General features: G+C 42.9%; 1 protein-coding gene across 3 annotated transcripts in view; it reads right to left on the bottom strand.

Annotated features, from left to right (window-relative positions):
* Positions 1-8321: 8321 nt before the first annotated feature.
* Positions 8322-18573, bottom strand: part of DOP1B (DOP1 leucine zipper like protein B) — a 105308-nt gene continuing 95056 nt past the window's right edge. For 2 of the 3 annotated variants that reach the window (XM_038581446.1, XM_038581447.1), the window contains exons 33-37: positions 13738-13874; positions 11364-11419; positions 10985-11146; positions 9382-9511; positions 8322-8845 (exon numbers count right to left, since the gene is read on the bottom strand). In XM_038581446.1, coding sequence (XP_038437374.1) covers positions 8594-8845; positions 9382-9511; positions 10985-11146; positions 11364-11419; positions 13738-13874 — 737 coding nt within the window. In that variant the 3' untranslated portion in view covers positions 8322-8593. Of the gene's footprint in view, positions 8846-9381; positions 9512-10984; positions 11147-11363; positions 11420-13737; positions 13875-18573 lie in introns of those variants that run through there. The other variant, XR_005382346.1, reaches the window with a different exon arrangement.

The raw sequence follows: 18573 nt of genomic DNA, 5'->3' as shown, positions 1-18573 counted from the left end.
TATTTTTCTATTTTAAAAAACATTTTTATTTATTTATCTTTGTGAGAGAGAGGGCAAGATAGAGAGTACCCTGGAGCAGGGGGAAGAGCAGAGGGAGAGGGAGAAGCAGGCTTCCTGCTGAGCAAGAAGCCCAGCCAGGACTTGATCCCAGGACCCTGGGATAATGACCTGAGCTAAAGGCAGATGCTTAACCCACTGAGCCACCCAGGCACCCTCATCAAGTCTTTTTGAGAGCTTTCTTCATGTTTGTCAACGTCAGGGCCCTAAGGATGGAGGGGTCACCGATATAGAGAATTTATGATCTCAAGGCTGTGTTTGTTAAATTGTGGCCCATTTGTGAGTTCTGAAATCAACTTGATGAGTCTCTACTAGAACTTTGTGAAAAGCAAAATAGAATTTTAATTTGGTAGTATAGAGCGATGTCAATCTAGGCCTACATCCAACTTCCTCACTTATTAGCTATGTGCTGCTTGCTTAGTAAACTTTGATTTTGAGATGAGATTAGCCTGGATTATGTGGATGGGCCCTAGATACAATCCCAAATGTCTTTATAAAAGAGGCAGAAGGAGACGGGGTCATAGAAAGGTTATTTGACCTCTGCAGCAGAGAGAGACTTGAAAATGCTATGCTGCTTGCTGGTTTTGAAAATTTGGAAGGGGCCTTGAGCCAGAGAGTGCAAGGAATGCAGTTCTAGAAGCTGGGAAAGTCCAGGCGATTCCATTATAGAGTCCCCAGAGTTAACAGAAGGAGGGAACGTGGCCCAGCAGACACCTTGGTTTCAACCCAGTGAAACTTATTTCAGACATCTGGCCTCCAGAACTAGAAGAGAAGAAATATATGTCATCTAAGCCACTAAGTTTGTGGTAATTTGTTAGGGCAACAAAAGACATAGACCATAAATTCACGTATAAGCAAGTGCTTACCTTTCTATACATACAAATTCTTGTCCCTGTCTCCCTTTTTTTTCACACACTTGAGCATACTGTGGAATTCTACATTCTCAAGGCTTACTCATGTCGAAAAAAATGTGAGGCAAACATGTACAGGCTAAGCTTACACCAGGTTGATATAAAGGACATTTTACAAGAAAGTAAATGCCCCACCACACCCCTCTGGTGCTGGTATTAGACAAACCCAAGCTTGCATGGAAATCTTTATTACAAAGAAGTCAAAGTTGATGTGATTTTTAAAGAAAGATTCATTTATTTTAGAGAGAGTGAGCAGGAACAAGGGCTCGAACCCACAACCTCAAAATCGTGGGTCACATGCTCTATTGACAGCCAGCCAGGCACTCCTTGACATATATATATTAACTTTTTATTGAGTTTGATTGCCTTTAGGCTAATCATGCATTTCAATTAGCCACAAGCTCTACCTCTCTCAATCGTGTTCAACAATTTGCCTGTTTCCTGAAGGATTTAGATTCCTTAACAATTAGATTAACCTGGCTTAGATTCAGAAACAAACATAAAACAATTAGGACAGAAACATGAAAGGAGATACAATCAAGTGCTTATTAGTTAAGATAGTATCTTCACCTTAACACAAAGAGCTCCACACAGTACAGTAGAGCCCAGGGTCAAGTGTTCAGCCTCCGTAGAGCACAGCCATGCTTTGTTGTCAAAGGGTCCAGTAAGAATTGAGACAAGCTCAGTGAAGACAGAAAGAGCAGTCCTCACATATTTTTCAGGTGGGTTGGGCTGACTCTGTGGAATTGAGCAGTTCAGGGACCAGCAGGGAAGCGTGGAGGAAAGCAAGCCAAGCCAAGCATCCTCATGCAACCAATACTGGGTGGTCAGTGAGGCAACAGGGAGGTGGTTAGTAGAGTGATGGAGGGTCAAAGTTTGGAGCCAAAGACCCAGTGTTCCCTGAGCCCCCAGCTATCTAGTCCTACAAATCACTTCATCCAAACTTGGTTTATTCCCCTTGCTTCCTCCTCCGGCACCATCTTTATCAGAAAAATCAACCTTTATGTTTTTTCATTTAGTTATCTTGGGCTGCCTATATATGCCAGACCCCAAAGGAACGGAAGAGATGGCTCCGTCTCTTCCACAAGAGGGGCACTTGCCTTGCAGCCAGTGATGGGCTATGCCCTTAGTATGCGCTTTAATAGGGCCACCCTGTGACCAAGTGCCTCATGGGGTCTGGGGAACTGTAGAAAGAAGCAAGACTGAGGAGTTTGGATCTCAAAAACAGGCTCCCGTATATTTGTTAAATAAATGACTCGAGCAGTACTTGCCAGGTGAAAAGAGGAGAAAATAGTACCAAGCTGTTGGAATGACATATGGAAGAGATGCATGAGATAAGTAACACTGAGTGGTTGGAGGAGACAGAAGAGACAGCTGAGAGACCTCCAGGTCCCAAGAGTCATTATTTCAATTTCAACTTGGTGTAACATGTTAAGTGACTTCTTTCTTTCAGAGCCAAAACATGGACAGGCAAGTTTCTCCTTCATTTTCCACCTCCCATCTGCCTCTGGTTGACTTTGGGCAGGGGAACCCAGGATAAGACAGATGTTTGCTTCTCATATAAGGGGGAACCCCGGGATCCCTGGGTGGCGCAGCGGTTTGGCGCCTGCCTTTGGCCCAGGGCGCGATCCTGGAGACCCGGGATCGAATCCCACATCGGGCTCCCGGTGCATGGAGCCTGCTTCTCCCTCTGCCTATGTCTCTGCCTCTCTCTCTCTCTCTCTCTCTCTCTCTGTGTGACTATCATAAACTAAAAAAAAAAAAAAAAAGGGGGGAACCCCAGCTGTCTCCCATGCCCTCACTTTAAACTCCCAGGATTTTTGTTTTTGTGTTAAAAATGTTATTGGGGTAACATATACAGAACATAAAATTTGCCATTTTAACCCTTTTTCAGATGTCCAATCAGGTGACATTAATTTTACTCACATTGTTGTGTCCCCATCACCACTATCCAGCTCCAGAGCTTTTTCATCATTCCAAACTGAAATGCAATACCCATTAAACACTAACTCCCCACCCACCGCCCCAAACCCCCATACCCACCATTCTACTTTTTGTCTACGACCTCAGCTATTTCAGGTCCCTTGTGCAAGTGGAATTATACATTTGTCCTTCTGTGACTGGTATACTTACCATGACCTCCTCAAGGTTTGTCCATGTTGTAGCAGGTGTGAGAATTTCCTACCTTTTTTAAGGCTGAATAATATTCCCTTGTGTGTATAGACCACATTGTGTTATGCATTCATCTGTCAGTGGATCTTGGGTCATTTCCACCTCTTGGCTATTGTGGCAATGCTGCCATGAACGTGGGTGTACAAGCATCTGAGACCCTGCTTTCAGTTCTTCTTAGCAGAATTGCTGGATCATATGATAATTCTATTTTTAACTCTTTGGGGAACTACCTTACTCTCTTTCTAGACCTACAGAATTTTGAAGTTTATTTCCTTTCCCCCTTGGCTTAAAGGTAGACTTCTTTGATTTAGATGAAGAACCACTTGGAAAGGGCTACCTATATGGGAGGGACAACCGCTCAGTGGTTGAGTGATACCTTCGGCTCAGGGCATGATCCAGGGATCGAGGGATCCAGGGTCCAGGGATCAAGTCCCACACTGGGCTCGCTGTGAGAAGCCTGCTTCTCCCTCTCCCTATGTCTCTGCCTGTCTCGGTGTCTCTCATGAATAAATAAATAAAATCTTAAAAAAAAAAAAAAGAGCTACCTATATGGTATGAGAAGTAGTCAAACAGGCTCAGCCTTGCTGGTTTCCATAAAAGTCATCACATTTATGAATAAATTGCTCTGAAAACTCTCCGAGAATGGTCCAGGAAGCACCTGGGACTGAAACATCTTGATTACACATGCACATTCCTTTTTTTTAAAAATTGGAGTTCAATTTGCCAACATATAGCAGAACACCCAGTGCTCATCCCGCCAAGTGCCCCCCTCAGTGCCCATCACCCAGTCACCCCAACCCCCCTGCCTACCTCCCCTTCCACTACCCCTTGTTCATTTCCCAGAGTTAGGTGTCTCTCATGTTTTGTCACCTTCACTGATATTTTCACTCATTTTCTCTCCTTTCGCTTTATTCCCTTTCACTAATTTTTATATTCCCCAAATGAATGAGACCATATAATGTTTGTCCTTTTCCGATTGACTTATTTCACTCAGCATAATACCCTCCAAGTCCCACATTGGGCTCCCTGGAGACCTCCCTCCAGGTCCTCCACGTCGAAGCAAATGGTGGGTGTTTGTCATTTCTAATGGCTGAGGAATATTCCATTGTATACATAGACCACATCTTCTTTATCCATTCATCTTTCGATGGACACCGAGGCTCCTTCCACAGTTTGGCTATTGTGGACATTGCTGCTAGAAACATCGGGGACACATGCACATTCCTGAATGTCATGCCATCTACTGATTTAGACACTCCAGGGAGGATGCCTGGCATTCTGCAAGTTAGCAAGCTCTTCAGGTGGGTCTCATGCCCATAAGAGTGGGAGAGACCCTTGCTGAGCATAGTTGCTTTGCTGGATTCTGACAGATTTCTAACCTCAGGACACTCCTATGCATCCTCAAAAATGCTTGAAGGGATCCCCTTCACTCTGAGCTTAAGAGACAGCACCAAGTCTGGTTGAAGAGGATTGAACGGTCTGGAATGATCGCTACATGACTTAACACAATATGGAAACATGATCACATACACAGGACGCTAACATCACGCTCACAAGCCCAGCTGTTCCTTCATGTAGAATGGGGAGACTCCTTAGTTGGCCCACATCATGCTCCTAATCATATTCTCTTCTTTGAAGGTGTTGGGATTTGCATGTTCATTGGTTTGTATGCCTCACTGAACTGCAAGTAATCCCTCCTAGCAGGCCCTGTCTTACCCCAAAGCATTTTATTCCAATGACACAGAATTTTGTCTGGTCTCCCAGGGAGTTGTTCAAAACGTTTAAGTACAGCCGTCATCAATTACTCCCACGAATCTAGCCACTTCTCCTAATTCAACTGGGCATAATGTAGACTAATGGGAAGTGAGGCTTGTTCTCTAAAACTCATCTCACCACACCTTCAGAGCAAGGAGCTGGGCCGTGCCCCTTCTGCAAGCTGGTTTTGCAGGAAGTCATAAATGGGCGAGGTAGTTTCAGAGACTGCCTTCCACACGTTACCAAAGAGCAGTAGCCACCTCAGGGATTTCCTCTCGGTTTCTCTTGAGAACATAGGGTTCTAGAGGGAGACAGACTTAGGTTTTGTTTCCTGGCTCTGCTGAACTTGTAGAATGGGGTGAGCCCCTACTTCCTTAAGAGGTTGGAAGAAAGAAAAAGAGGCAGGTGATGCACTGGGCACTTGCCGGCCCCTGGAGAGCACCCCAGTAGTAAGGATCATTTCATCCCCAAGCACAGGCACTACTCTTCCACCAACACTGCCTGCAGCTCTAGGTGTTCAAAACTCTGCTGTTGGAGCATCAGTCTGTTCTCGTGTGCTGTGGCCACTCTTGGCAAGCTCCACCTCCCCCTGCACACTCCTTGCCCTAGGCTCAGTGCATAAAGGCTAGACACAGAGCACCAACTCCCTTGGGGAGGAACGGAGTCAGAGCGGTTGGCTCTAAAGTGGGAAGCAGAAGGCCCTCTGTTTGGAAGAAGAAAATATCAGAACTATTAATCTTGGTTTTTCCTCATGCTTTCAGACATTGGGGGTGGTGGTGAGGGTACACAGGCTTTCTTACTGATCTGTGATCAAAACTGTTTCTGGATCACAAAGGTGGCACAGACAGGATTAGTTTCTACAACCCTAAGATATAGTTACATTTTGATATTCCCATTTTATAGATGAGAAGACTGAGACACAAAGTTTTGCCCAAGTTATCATGTGGGGAAGGAAATGTCACACCCAGGGCAAGTCGTCTTCAGAGGTCATATCCTCAACTGCTGTGGTAGATGCAAACTAAAGATTTAGATGTATGTCATGTTTGTAAAACATCTTTAGTGTTCTAGGAGAAACCTAGGGATGTGTTGTTGGATCCTGGTCTTTTAAGATTTCCATTTAATAAGTAAGGATTAAATGACATATGGTATTTTCAGAGGCCATTTAGCTATTTTAGATATTGGGGAGGAAAAGCACAATGAAAAATTGTAAACCTAAGTAGTGATACAAGAGCTGCCTTTCATGGCATGACAGCTGATGACGTTATTAGTTTTGTTGTAAATTTTGATATATGAACATATGCACATACCCTGATCGTAACCATTAATCAGCCGATGGTTATCTCCTCACAATCTGAATTAAAGCTAACTCACAGTATAAATACCCAGGATTTATAATTCTACACTTCAATATTTAAAATATCAGTGACCAGAGGTACCTGAGTGGCTCAGTGGTTGAGCATCTGCCTTCAGCTCAGGTCATGATCCCAGGGTCCTGGGATGGAGTCTCACATCTGGGTCCTCGCAGGGAGCCTGCTTCTCCCTCTGCCTGTGTCTCTGCCTCTGTCTCTCATGAATAAATTAATAAAGTCTTCATTTATTCATTTTTATTTATTTATTCATGAGAGACAGAAAGAGAGAGAGGGAGAGACACAGGCAGGAAGCAGGCTCCATGCAGGGAGCCTGATGTGGGACTCGATCCCAGGACCCCAGTATCATGGCCTGAGCCGAAGGCAGATGCTCAACCACTGAGCCACCCGGGGATCCCTTGAAGTCTTAAAAAAAATTTTTTTTCAGTGACCAAACTTAAAATGTTTTTAAAGATATCCCCTTATGTGCAAAAAATCATAATTTCCACTTATTTTTAAAAATTTTTCTTCAAAGATTTTATTTGAGAGAGAGAGAGGGGGAGAGAATGAGTGATGGGGAGGGGTAGAGAGAGAGCAGCAGACTCCCTGTTGAGCAGGGAGCCTGATGCAAGACTTGATCCCAGGCAGGACCCCAGGATCATGACCTGAGCCCAAGGAAAGACACTTAGCCGACTGAGCCACCCACCCAGGTGCCCCAATTTTCATGTCACTTTAACACATATTTGTACAAATCCTATATTTCTAGCAGTGCTTTTTTCTTCTTTTTAGCTCTTACTTAGGGAATCGGGTGGTTGTGTGCTCCCCAAATCCTATTTTGGGGCCAATGACGCAAAGTGCTTCCGCACTGCACACAAACCAGTAAGCAGTAGGATGTTAGGAGAAACTTCACCAATAATGCTGGCCGAATTCCAGAACACCCTGGTTTACAGAAAAGATGGACAGGAGAGCGTGCGTGAGGCCTCGTACACATCATCTGGCCTGGGGAGTGATTCCATGCAACGCTCCGGAGGCTGAAAAGGGGACATGAGGTAGGCAAGTCTGGAAGGCAAGCCACGCTCTCTGGCAGCATTCAGGCTACCACAGCAGAGCAGGGGCGCCAAGCCAAGACTCTAAATAGGGTAGCTGGCATAAAATAGAGAGGCTCCGGGAGAGCGGGGAGACCTGCTGCCAGAAGAGAGGAGGCCGTGCTTAGAAAGGGATTATTTTAATGAACAATGATGTCCCCGACGTGGTAAAGAGATCCCAGGAAGGACAGAGTACGAGGGAAGAGTCCAAAGAGTCAGTTTCCCTGACAGTCACTTCAGGCATTAAAGGCTCCATGACAACATCGATTGATTTATATTAAATGGAAAGTGCTGGCAAAGCACGTCGTGGTACATAACTAAGGTTACAGCTGTCAGAGTTTTGAAAACTGTGTATTTCTTCTGAAGCTGGATACACTGTGATTTTAACACTATTTTTTAAAAAGCATTTATTTCTAATCCTACACTCGATGTGGGGCTCGAATTCATGACCACAAGGATCAAAAGTCACATGCTCCACTGACTGAGCCAGCCAGATACCCCTTAACAAATGATTTTTTAAAAGATTTACTTGAGAGCCAGCGAGCAAGTGAGTGCACATGCACACAAGAGGGGTAGGGAAGGGGGAAGGGAGAGGAAGGGGAAAAGAATCCTAAGTAGACCCTGCTCTGAACATGAAGCCTGACCTGGGGCTCGATCTCATGACCCTGAGATCATGACCTGAGCCGAAATCAAGAGTCAGGTCATTGACTGAAGCACCCAGGCTCAACAACCATGTGATTTTAATGGGCAAGAGTAAAGCACAGTGTGGGATCTTCAAGCCCTCTCCGCTGCTGAATAGTCAATGGTAATGGGCAATTGTTATTTTCAGAAAATAATATACTTTGGCTTTAAAATGTGACACCAAGATAACTGCTTTAAAGGACATTATGTGTGAAAGGTTAAAAGTAATATTCAACAAGTGTAAACTTTTAGAGAAATATACTGACACAGCCCACATTTCTACATCAACAAAGAAAACAACCTTCACACTCTACTTCATATTACAAATTTTGTGTTAGCATTAGATGATATATTAATTTTATTTTCTTTACATAAATTGAGGAAGAAACAATCAGATCCAAATATATTACAAGGCATTTAGAGAGGTGTGTTTTGTTGCCCAACAGAAAATTATCTGAAATCGACCTTCAAAATTGAGATAGACTTCTTTAAAAGCATCTTCCTGGCTCCTTTCTTGTTTAGAACACATCCTGGTTTTCACAGAAGTATCAGTAAGTAGATTTGAAACACTTTCTGTCTTACGTGGTTAAGATTCCAGATGTTCCAAAAAATCATATTCAACACATTCTTCCAGTTGTTGTAAGACCCTGGGACTATCTGTGACAGGAAACTCCAGGGCTGGAGGTCCTCGGGTGTCAGCAGGCAGTTTACTCTGGGTTTTAAAAGCACAATTTAGAGTCTCGAAGAATGGCATCAATTGCCTAATGCTGGAGACAGAATGTTGGCGCAGAAGGGGGAATTCATTCTTCATGGTGATTTCATCAGAGCTGCCAACTTCCTGCAAAAAGCCCCCACAACAACCCATAAGGATGATATGGCTTTGCTAAGGGTTAGAGATGCAAGTGAGGTACATGCAGGTGTCAAACCAAGGAGGTGGGTGCTTCACGAACATTCACTACCAGCGCAATGGTGGTTTCCAGATCAACTTAAGTTCTGGTCTTCAACTGATAGTTTCCAATAGGATGTCAGCCCAGGCCATCCTTGCCGCCCCACCCCCGACCCTCCCCATGCCTCGGGACCCCAGGCCCCCACCATTCTTCCTGCAGGTCCTTTGTCTGCATAATCAGGGGACTCTGTGTATAAAACTACTTCCACAGGACCGCGATCGTGTTACCCAGGATGCTTACCTCAGCACCTGGGATGAGAAAGTGACATATAAATGAAAAAACCAGGATGGAATTTGTTTTAACACATGGATCAAAGAACTTGAGAAAATTATTCAGTCATTAAAGTCAAGTGGTGCACGAAGGACTCGCTACCTAGACTTTCTCCCCTCTGCCACAAATGTAAATTGCCAAAAAGGAAGACAGTTACCCCATATTTTAATTTGAGAAGTTCTAGAATCCGAACGGTGTGGGGCTTGCATTCTTGGTGATTCTCCTCTAGATCTGATGGGAAGGCAGGGCCCTCTGTGTCCACTTCTGGAACAAATGCCCACCTGTAGCTGGACGAAAAAAAATCTGAGGTCAGGCATGTTGGCTTGGAGCCCACTTCAGAAAGATTTTTAAACACTTTTATTGAAATCTAATTCACACACAATATAATTCACCCATTTGAAGTGTGGCATTTAATTGCTTTTCATTTATTCACAGAATTGTCTATCCATCACCCATGATCAACTTCAGGATATTTTCACCACCCCCAGAAGAATCTCTGCTCCCTTTAGCTATCATCCCTCAATCCCTTACACCCCCTTCATCTAGACCACCACCAACCCATCTTCTATCTCTCCATATTTTCTTATTCTGGACAGTTCCTATAAGCAGATTCACAGAATATGTGGTTCGTCGTTGTGACTGGCTTCTTTCACTTCACATAATGTTGTCAAGGTTCATTCATAACCCAGGACATGTCAGTACTTTGTTTCATTTTACTGCTGAATATTTCATTGTATGGATATATCACATGTTATTTGTCCACTTGTACACAGATAGACTTCAAATAGTCTCCACTTTTTACTTATTATGAACAATGTCACTATGCATATTTACATACATTAGAACTCACTTAAAAAAAAAAACTTCCTTTTTTGGAGTGGTTTTAAGTCTGTGACACAATTGAGCAGAAGTCTATATGCCCCTGCCCTCCTCTGCCACGCAATGCCTTCCCAATTATCAACATCGTCCACCAGAGTGGTACATTTGTTACAATCGATGAACTGACATTGACTCATCATTACCATCCCAAGTCCAGAGTTTACCTTAGGGGCTCAATCTTGGTGGTGTGCATTATATGGGTTTGAATGAATGGATAATGACATGGATCCACCATTATAGTATCAAATAAAGTAGTTTCACTGTCCTAGAAGTCCTCTGTGTTCTCTCTTATTACCCCCTTTTTACTGTCACCATAGTTTTGCCTTTTCCAGACTATCACAGAGTTGGAATCGTACAGTCTATAGTCATTTCAGATTTGCTTCTTTCACTTTGTAATATGCAGTTAAAGAGAACCCACACTTTAACCACAAACATTTCTACATGGCTCCTGTCTTTAGGAGGATGGGACAGAGAGAAGTGGCATCTGGGGCCAGGCACGAAATTAACCATATGAGCAGCTGTGTTAAGCCTACAGGAAATGTAAGCCAATAGGGGCAAAGTGAGCTGGACACAGCGTGTTCCACTTATTATGAACAGACAGACAATCTACACAAATGCAGTGAGAAACACCAGTCCCTGTCCCTTGTTTCATAAGCGTTCAGTAGCAAACCCCCCTGAACACACGCACATACCACAGAAACTCATCCATAAGCACTACAAATTCAGGAAACCACAGGTGTTGTAAGGGCTCTGAAACCCAGTATTCTCATCGGCCACTAGAAACCCCTACCATAGCTTTTCACACGCTCTACACAACAAGTGAAAGCGCTGACAAGGAAAGTCACCATTTCAAAGAGGACACATGATCTTATCTGACTTACATTTGAAATAACGGCATCTTGTCAGGTGGAAAAGAGAGTGCTGTGTCCAAGAATTTGCAAGCCGATAAATATAAGACCAGTTCACTTGGGGGTATCTCCCCCATTGAAGGCCCATTTCCATCAGCAACCGCAACTTTCATTCTGTTGATTTTGTTGCTGTTTCTATAAATTTGCAAAGAAACTCGTGTTACAAATTTGTTCACATATGCTATAGTCCATTTGCCTGTGCAACGTCCATAAGAAGCTGTTCCGTTTAAGAAACAGTCAAATAGCTGGTCCCTTCACAAGTACTTCAGGAAAATAATACTGAGTGTTAGATAACCCTATATCATAGAGTGACGTCCATTCACATATGCACACAGACCTGTGCACAACTTACCTCAACGATTCATCGTCCTCTTTCAGATCTTCTTCAAGCTGTATGAATATCTGAATCTTAAAAAGAAAACATAAATTCAATTTACTGTTTGAGAGAGATTAGACCTAGCATAATGTTTAAAATGTGTATGTCCATATACAGTAACAAAGCAAAAGAATCAGCAAAACGAAAAGACAACAGGTGGGGAAAAATATTTGCCAACCAAATATATGATAAGGGGTTAATATTGAAAATATATTTAAGAAATTCATACAACTCAGTAACAAAAAAAGCAAATAATTTAATTTAAAAATAGGCAAAGGACTTAAATAGACATTTTTTCAAAGACATCATGGCCAACGGGTCCATGAAAAGATGCTCTGCATCACCACCAACCATCAGTGAAATGCAAAAAAACAAAAACAAAAACAAAACACACACACACACACACACACACACAAACCCCCAAACCCAAACAAACCCCAGTGAGAGATCCCCCACACCTGTCAGAATGGCTAGCATCAGAAAGATGAGTGACAACAAGTGGCGATGAGGACGTGGAGAAAAAGGAACTCATGTTCACTGTGAGTGGGAATGCAAACTGATGCAGCCGCTGCAGAAAGCAGTATGGAGGTTCCTCAAATTTTTTTTTTTCAAATTTTTTTTTTTAAAGATTTTATTGATTTATTCATGAGAGAGAGAAAGAGGCAGAGACACAGGCAGAGGCAGAAGCAGGCTCCATGCAGGTAGCCCGATACGGGACTCAATCCCAGGACTCCAGGATCATGCCCTGGGCCGAAGGCAGGTGCTAAACCACTGAGCCACCCAGGGATCCCCGGGTTCCTCAAAAATTAAAAATAGAATTACCCTATGACCCGGCAATTTCACTTCTGGGAATATATGCTATGTGCTACCAACTTGAAAATTTTCAGATAAAATTAGATATATGTGAAATAGTACATTATTCCTGCAAAAGGAATTTTGAAAATATTCCTGAATACATGAATATGCGTTCAGAATCTTATGGCATAGCTGCATGACTATTTTTATTTATTTTTTTTTAATTTTTTAAAAAATTTTTATTTATTTATGATAGTCACACACAGAGAGAGAGAGAGAGAAGCAGAGACATAGGCAGAGGGAGAAGCAGGCTCCATGCACCGGGAGCCTGACGTGGGACTCGATCCCGGGTCTCCAGGATCGCACCCTGGGCCAAAGGCAGGCGCTAAACCACTGCGCCACCCAGGGATCCCACTATTTTTATTTTTTTAAAGATTTTATTTATTTATTTATTTATTTATTTATTTATTTATTTATTTATTTATTTATTTATTTATTTGAGAGAGAGAGAGGCAGAGAGAGAGAGAGAGAACAAGCAGGAGGGAAAGGGGCAGAGGGAGTAGACTCTGCTGAGCAGGGAGCCCCACATGCAGCTTGAGCCCAGCACCTTGAGATCCATGACCTGAGCCGAAGGCAGATGCTTAACTGACTGAGCCCCCCACGTGCCCCTGTATGACTAAATGTGTGGAGTATTTCAGAAGCGCTGCTCTTAAAAGCCTCCCCATAAACTTACGGCGCTTTTGGAGATTCATGGTTGTTAATAGCCTTCTAAACAGCATTAAGCTTTCAACCTTAAATATTTCTATATAAGATATGGCTTCAAAGAAACTCACAACATAGGTGTAGTGGGCCTCTCTTGGAAATCTAGTATCAGTGAATATAAACATCTGGTCATGAAGTTCTTTAACAGAAATATGAAGAATTTAGTAAAGATAATTTTTCATTAGGAATTTTTAGTAGTGTGGATTCATGGTAGGTTATGCTATGTGGTGGTAATATTTCTAGTTATGAATGTAAACTCTTATTCAGAATTTAAAGGATTAACCTGCAGATTATGTAATTAATGTCACCATAAATCACAGCTTACCAGTAGTTCTGAAACATGATGACCTGACGTCTCCCCTCTAATTTGCTTTTGACTTCACTTGAGATAGAACTTCCAACTCAGATATTGTGAAGGCATGCATATTTGAAAATAATCTGAGTTTTTTTTCTTCCTAGAGGTACTAGATCTAAAAGAGCTTACCGAGGAACTTTCCTGACAGTAGTAGCAGGCTTGTCTGATGGTGGTCAGTTTGTAACATGTATATAATTATTCACTGTGCCTTAAAGTTTTATACTTTGCTTATACAAACTATAAAATTTCCCAGAGATGCATTAAATGGTTTTGTCTTAAATCAAATTCTCTATGTAACCAAGAGCTGACTATGTACTACCAACTTAGTTGAAAATTTTGTGATAAAATTAAGATGTAGATAAAATAGTTCGTTATTCCTGCAAAAAGCATTTCAAAAAGCTCCAGCCCCGCTTTCAAGAGTGAAATAGTTGTACTTACTAATTCAGAGACCATTATGGGCCACAATGAAGTCAAATGCTGGGGAGATATTCTTAGCAGCAAAACTCTGAAAAAAAGAAACATCTGAGCAGCAACTATGGATGTCTGTCCAACTCTGAGATTGTCTGTCAGGCGTTCTAAGGAAAGAAGATTTTAAAGATGTCACACAAATGTGCAGTTTGAGGTTTCTCATTAGACCAAAAAAACCCCACAAAAAAAACTGTACTTGTTTTGACATTTAACAACAATGCAGCCTAAAAAATGGGTGCCAGGATGTTTCTGCCCCTCATTTACCCCAGCCTTCTTCTTTATGAAGGGGAGCAGTTCATGACCTTTGCTAAAGGAAGTGAACTAAGGGGCTCTTGTTCCCTGCCGCAGCTGACCAGAAAGACACTGACTTCTGACTTAAGCTGGACATCCATTGGATGACCAATGACCACTAAATTCCCTTCTGAGAATATGAAATATAAGACACAAGAACCCCAGACAGTCCTTGGTGAGTGGTGGCGCCCTAAGATCACAGAGGTTGGCTGGCAGCTCTGGGAGTGAGAGGTTGGAAGCTGAGTAAGTGAATGAAAGTAGAGGTATTGTAAGTTTGGATTTCATGGCCATGACAGAAACTTTAATTCCTGCGGGAAGAAAAGGTGTGAGTTCCCCTAGCCCTAAACAGTCTTCCCCACTTCTCCACTGAAATAACTGTCTGCAGAATGTGAATCCCCCTGCCCCCCACGATTTGAGGTTTCTTAGGAACATAACAAATCAGTATAGCAAACAGCTGAACTATAGTCATGCAAGTTAAGATTTGTTTGCAGTATCTGAGTAATAAACTTCTCTTTATCTGAGCTAGCTTAAGTAGCTTTTACTTCTTGCTTTGAAAAGTACTCTTGACCAGGGGTGCCTGGCTGACTCAGTCCAGTCCATAGAGTACGTGACTCTTAATCTCAGGGTTGTGAGTTCAAGCCAAACCTGTAGGTGTAGATTCCTTAAATAAAAATTTAAGAAAAAAAAAATAACTCTCAACTAATTGAAGAGTTGAGCATCACTCAAACAGTTAACAAACAGGTTGGCATTTTTACTTAAAAAAATTTTTTTAAAGTAATCTCTATACCCATCATGGGTCTGAAACTCAAGACTCCAAGATCAAGAGTCACACGTTCTATGACTGAGCCAGCCAGATGCCCGGGTTGGCATGTTTAAAAAGTGCTTTGCGTTTCTGGTTCTGGATGAGATGGAGTAAATAGATTACATCCCATTTCTCTAACTGCAATTAAAAAAATAATAACCTTGAACAGAAATATATAAAGTGCATCAGAAAACTGAAAAGTGAAGGAAAGGTGACAGGATAGGCTAGAATCCTTGGGACTTAAGCAATGACCTGAAGGTGAATTCCCTAGGGTTTTTAATTTTATCCTGGCCTGGGCACCCAAGGAGAGGGTAAGCTGGAATGCCAAAGTGGCAACCAGAACGAGAAAAGGTAACAAAACACACCAGTGCAGAGACGCCACTGAGGTTAGGGTTATTGGGAGAGGAGCTTAAAGATGTGGTCTAAAAACATTCCAATAATCAGTTACAGACATTTGGAACAAATAAAAAAAAAAAAAAGAAAATGTCAGCAAAGAGATGGGAGATATAAAAAAAATGTCAGCAAAGAGTCAGGTGGAAATTTTAGGACTAAAAAGTAAAACTGCTGAAATAGAAGAGCTCACTGATGGGCGTGACAGTGGAATGGCGGTGAGAGGGGAAGAGGGAAGTAGAAGATGGAATCTGTGCAAATTACTGAAACTGAACAAAAGAAGGAAAAAAGAGGTGGCTCAGGGACCAGAGGAAAGATGACAGGTCTAACATTTCAGTCACTGGAGTACCGGAAAAAGGCCAAAGGGTACACATTGGGAAAATATTTGAAGAAATAATGACTGAAAACCTCCCAAATTTGGTGAAAGACACACATCCACAGATTCAAGAAGCTGAGTGAACTCTAAGAAGAATAAAACCAAAGACATCCAGCTCTGCTACATAAGGAAACTTCTGAAAAAGTAAAGATAAAGATAAAAATCTTGATAGTGGTTAGAGGGAAATGATATGCTCCAGTGGTCCCCCTGTCTCAGCCATGGTCTACTTTCTGAGGTTGCACTGGGCCATGGTCAACTGAGGTCAACTGCGGTCCAGAAGCTGATGTCCTCCTCCTGACGTACCGTCAGAGGGTCAGTGGTAGCCTGATGCTCAGTCACATACCGATGTCACTCACCTCTCTTCCTCTCATCACGTGGGCATTTTATCATCTCTCATCGGTCACAAGAAGGGTGAGGACAGTGTGACAAGGTATTTTGAGAGAGAGAGAGAGAAGACATTCATGCAACTTTTACTCCAGTATATTGTTATAATTGTTGCATTTGATTATTGTTGTGAGAACGAGAGAGAGGGAGGCAGAGATATAGGCAGAGGGAGAAGAAGACTCCCTGTGGAGAGCCCGATGTGGGATTCGATCCCAGGACTCCAGGATCATGCCCTAAGCCAAAGGCAGATGCTCAACCACTGAGTCACCCAGGTGTCCCTGATTATTGTTGTTGCTAATCTCCTACTCTGCCTAATTTATGAATTAAATATCATCATAGGCATGTGTGTACAGCAAAAAACACAGTGTGTGTAGTATTGGTATTGTCCATGGTTTCAGGCAGCCACTAGGGGTCTTGAGATGTAGCCCCTGTGAGAAAGGGGGGCTACTGTACCTAAAAGGAAACAATGATTTGAGTGAGAGCAGATTTCCCTCAGACACTGCAGTCAGAAAGAAGTGGCACACTTTGCAAGTGCTGAAAGACAAGATCTTCCCCCAGAATTGCATTTCCAGTGAAAATATCCTTCCTTCTGGGTGTTTGGTCACCCAGACCAGAAAGGAGAAAGGTGAGATAAAGAGTCTCCATGAAGGGAAACAGAGAAAACTTGTGGCCAGGAGATGTGGACTCAGAATGTCCAGAAGATGCTCTTCAGATGAATCAGAAATGGTAACAGTGGGAAACATGGAACATTAAGACAAAAGAGCAATTGAAAGGGTCAATCCGTGAGTAAAGACGGCATTCCCTGTCTTTTTAAACTAGGTTGGCCAGTCGATGTGGTTTTCTGAAGGATCATGCTCTGTGAGCTGTTCTCACAGGGAAGGCTGGACACACAGGACACAGGGACGCTCAGTGCTGCCTCTGCAACTCCTTGGGAAATCTTAATCCGTTTCAACATAGGAGGTATTAGGGGAAAAAGTGGTTTGTACACATAGGTACATTTGGTGCTGGAAATTTCATACTGGTGCTCCAAATAAAAGCTAAGTTCATGAGATTATTCTTTAGCTAAGATGCTGTTTTTGAATCACTAATGTTCTTTAATCTCTAACATTCCTTCCCTAGCTGAGTGATGAATCTTATCAACCTAAGGAGTTTTTTTTTTTTTTTTGTTGTTGTTGTTGTTGTTTTTTGAGCAGTGAGTGGGAGAAAGCCCTGAGCCAGCTTCCCTCCACCACCATTCCAGGTCCTGGGACCTTGTTCAGGCTGGCTTAATTGTGCTGCACAGTCTCCCATCTGTGAACCCTAGTCTGGTTTCCCTACTCCACTCACCTCAAGGGGCACCTGCTAAAGGCTATTGCCTACCATTGGGAGCCAAAGGGCTCAGATTTCAGGCCAGGTTTTGCCAGTTGATGGCAATACACCTCTGAGCATCAGTATCTTGATGTAAAAATTGAGCTATTAGGTACAGGATGATGAGGAAGACTTCAAAGATGGGAAGGACTCCAATGGACCTGGGACAGGCCAAAGTCACCCAGCTTAAAGGGTACAGAGCGTTGCTGCTAGATCTTTCTGATGCCCCTAATCAGGGCCTATATTGGGAGTGATGTCCATCTTCCTCTCATCTTAGACAAACAGCATTTTGCTTTAAAAAAAAAAAAAATCCTTGCTTTGGGCTTATCTACAGGCTCTTCTATGATCAATGTAAAATTTATGTGACTCTGAACCAAGATGCATGGAGCTGCTCTACACCCTGTGCACACCAACCTCCTTCAGGGCTACTGGATTGTGCCACCACCCAGGGAAAGGGACTTCCGGGTATACCCCAGAGAATAAATGTTACAAATTCCCTATTCCTGGGTTTGAGATGAGGCCGAAACTTAGAAGCTTCTAGATGTATCTACTCCTTCAACTTGGGCATTATTGCTCCACAGGGGCCAGTCCAGTGTCCCAAGACTATGAGAGAATGCTCTGAATTCCATCACTTGAGGACCTCAAGGAGGCTGGCCTTTCAACAGTTTTGGGGATGACAATAGAGAGGGAAGTGCTTTGTCAAGTGTCAGGTAACAAAAAAATGAAAGGGGGCAAAAATGTTGGTTCTTAAAACATGGAGCATTCTTAGAAATACAGCACTTGAGCTATGCAAAGTAGAGGAGAAATACCTCATTCCCCAAGGGCCCCCAAACCATCTCTTAATGAAGTCGGCACATGCACACACACTTTTATGGAATATATATAGTATTATATTGCCCCTACCTGTCCTCCCTCTCAGAGGCATGATTTCTTAGAACTGTTGGATGCCCAGATCCTGCCATGGTGAAACCACTCCACTGTTTGAGAAGGGTGTCATCTGTTCCTTTCCTGTTCTACACACCCAATACTGTCCCTTTACCTCTCTGGGCCTCACTCCACATTTTAAAGGTGTGTGTGATGGGAGACAGGGCAGAGAACGAATGGATGTTTGCTCTCAGGGCGGCAAGGCCCCCAAAGGACCAGCTGGGGCACTGGCCAACATGTTCTCCTTTCTGGTTTCCTCCTCCTGCCTTCACCAAAAGCGGACTTTCAGACA

The sequence above is a fragment of the Canis lupus genome, chromosome 31 (assembly GCF_011100685.1).
Source record: "Canis lupus familiaris isolate Mischka breed German Shepherd chromosome 31, alternate assembly UU_Cfam_GSD_1.0, whole genome shotgun sequence".
In the NCBI taxonomy this organism is placed as follows: domain Eukaryota; kingdom Metazoa; phylum Chordata; class Mammalia; order Carnivora; family Canidae; genus Canis; species Canis lupus.
The sequence above is the reverse complement of the archived record's forward strand: the minus strand, read 5'-3'. Positions and strand labels throughout refer to the sequence as shown.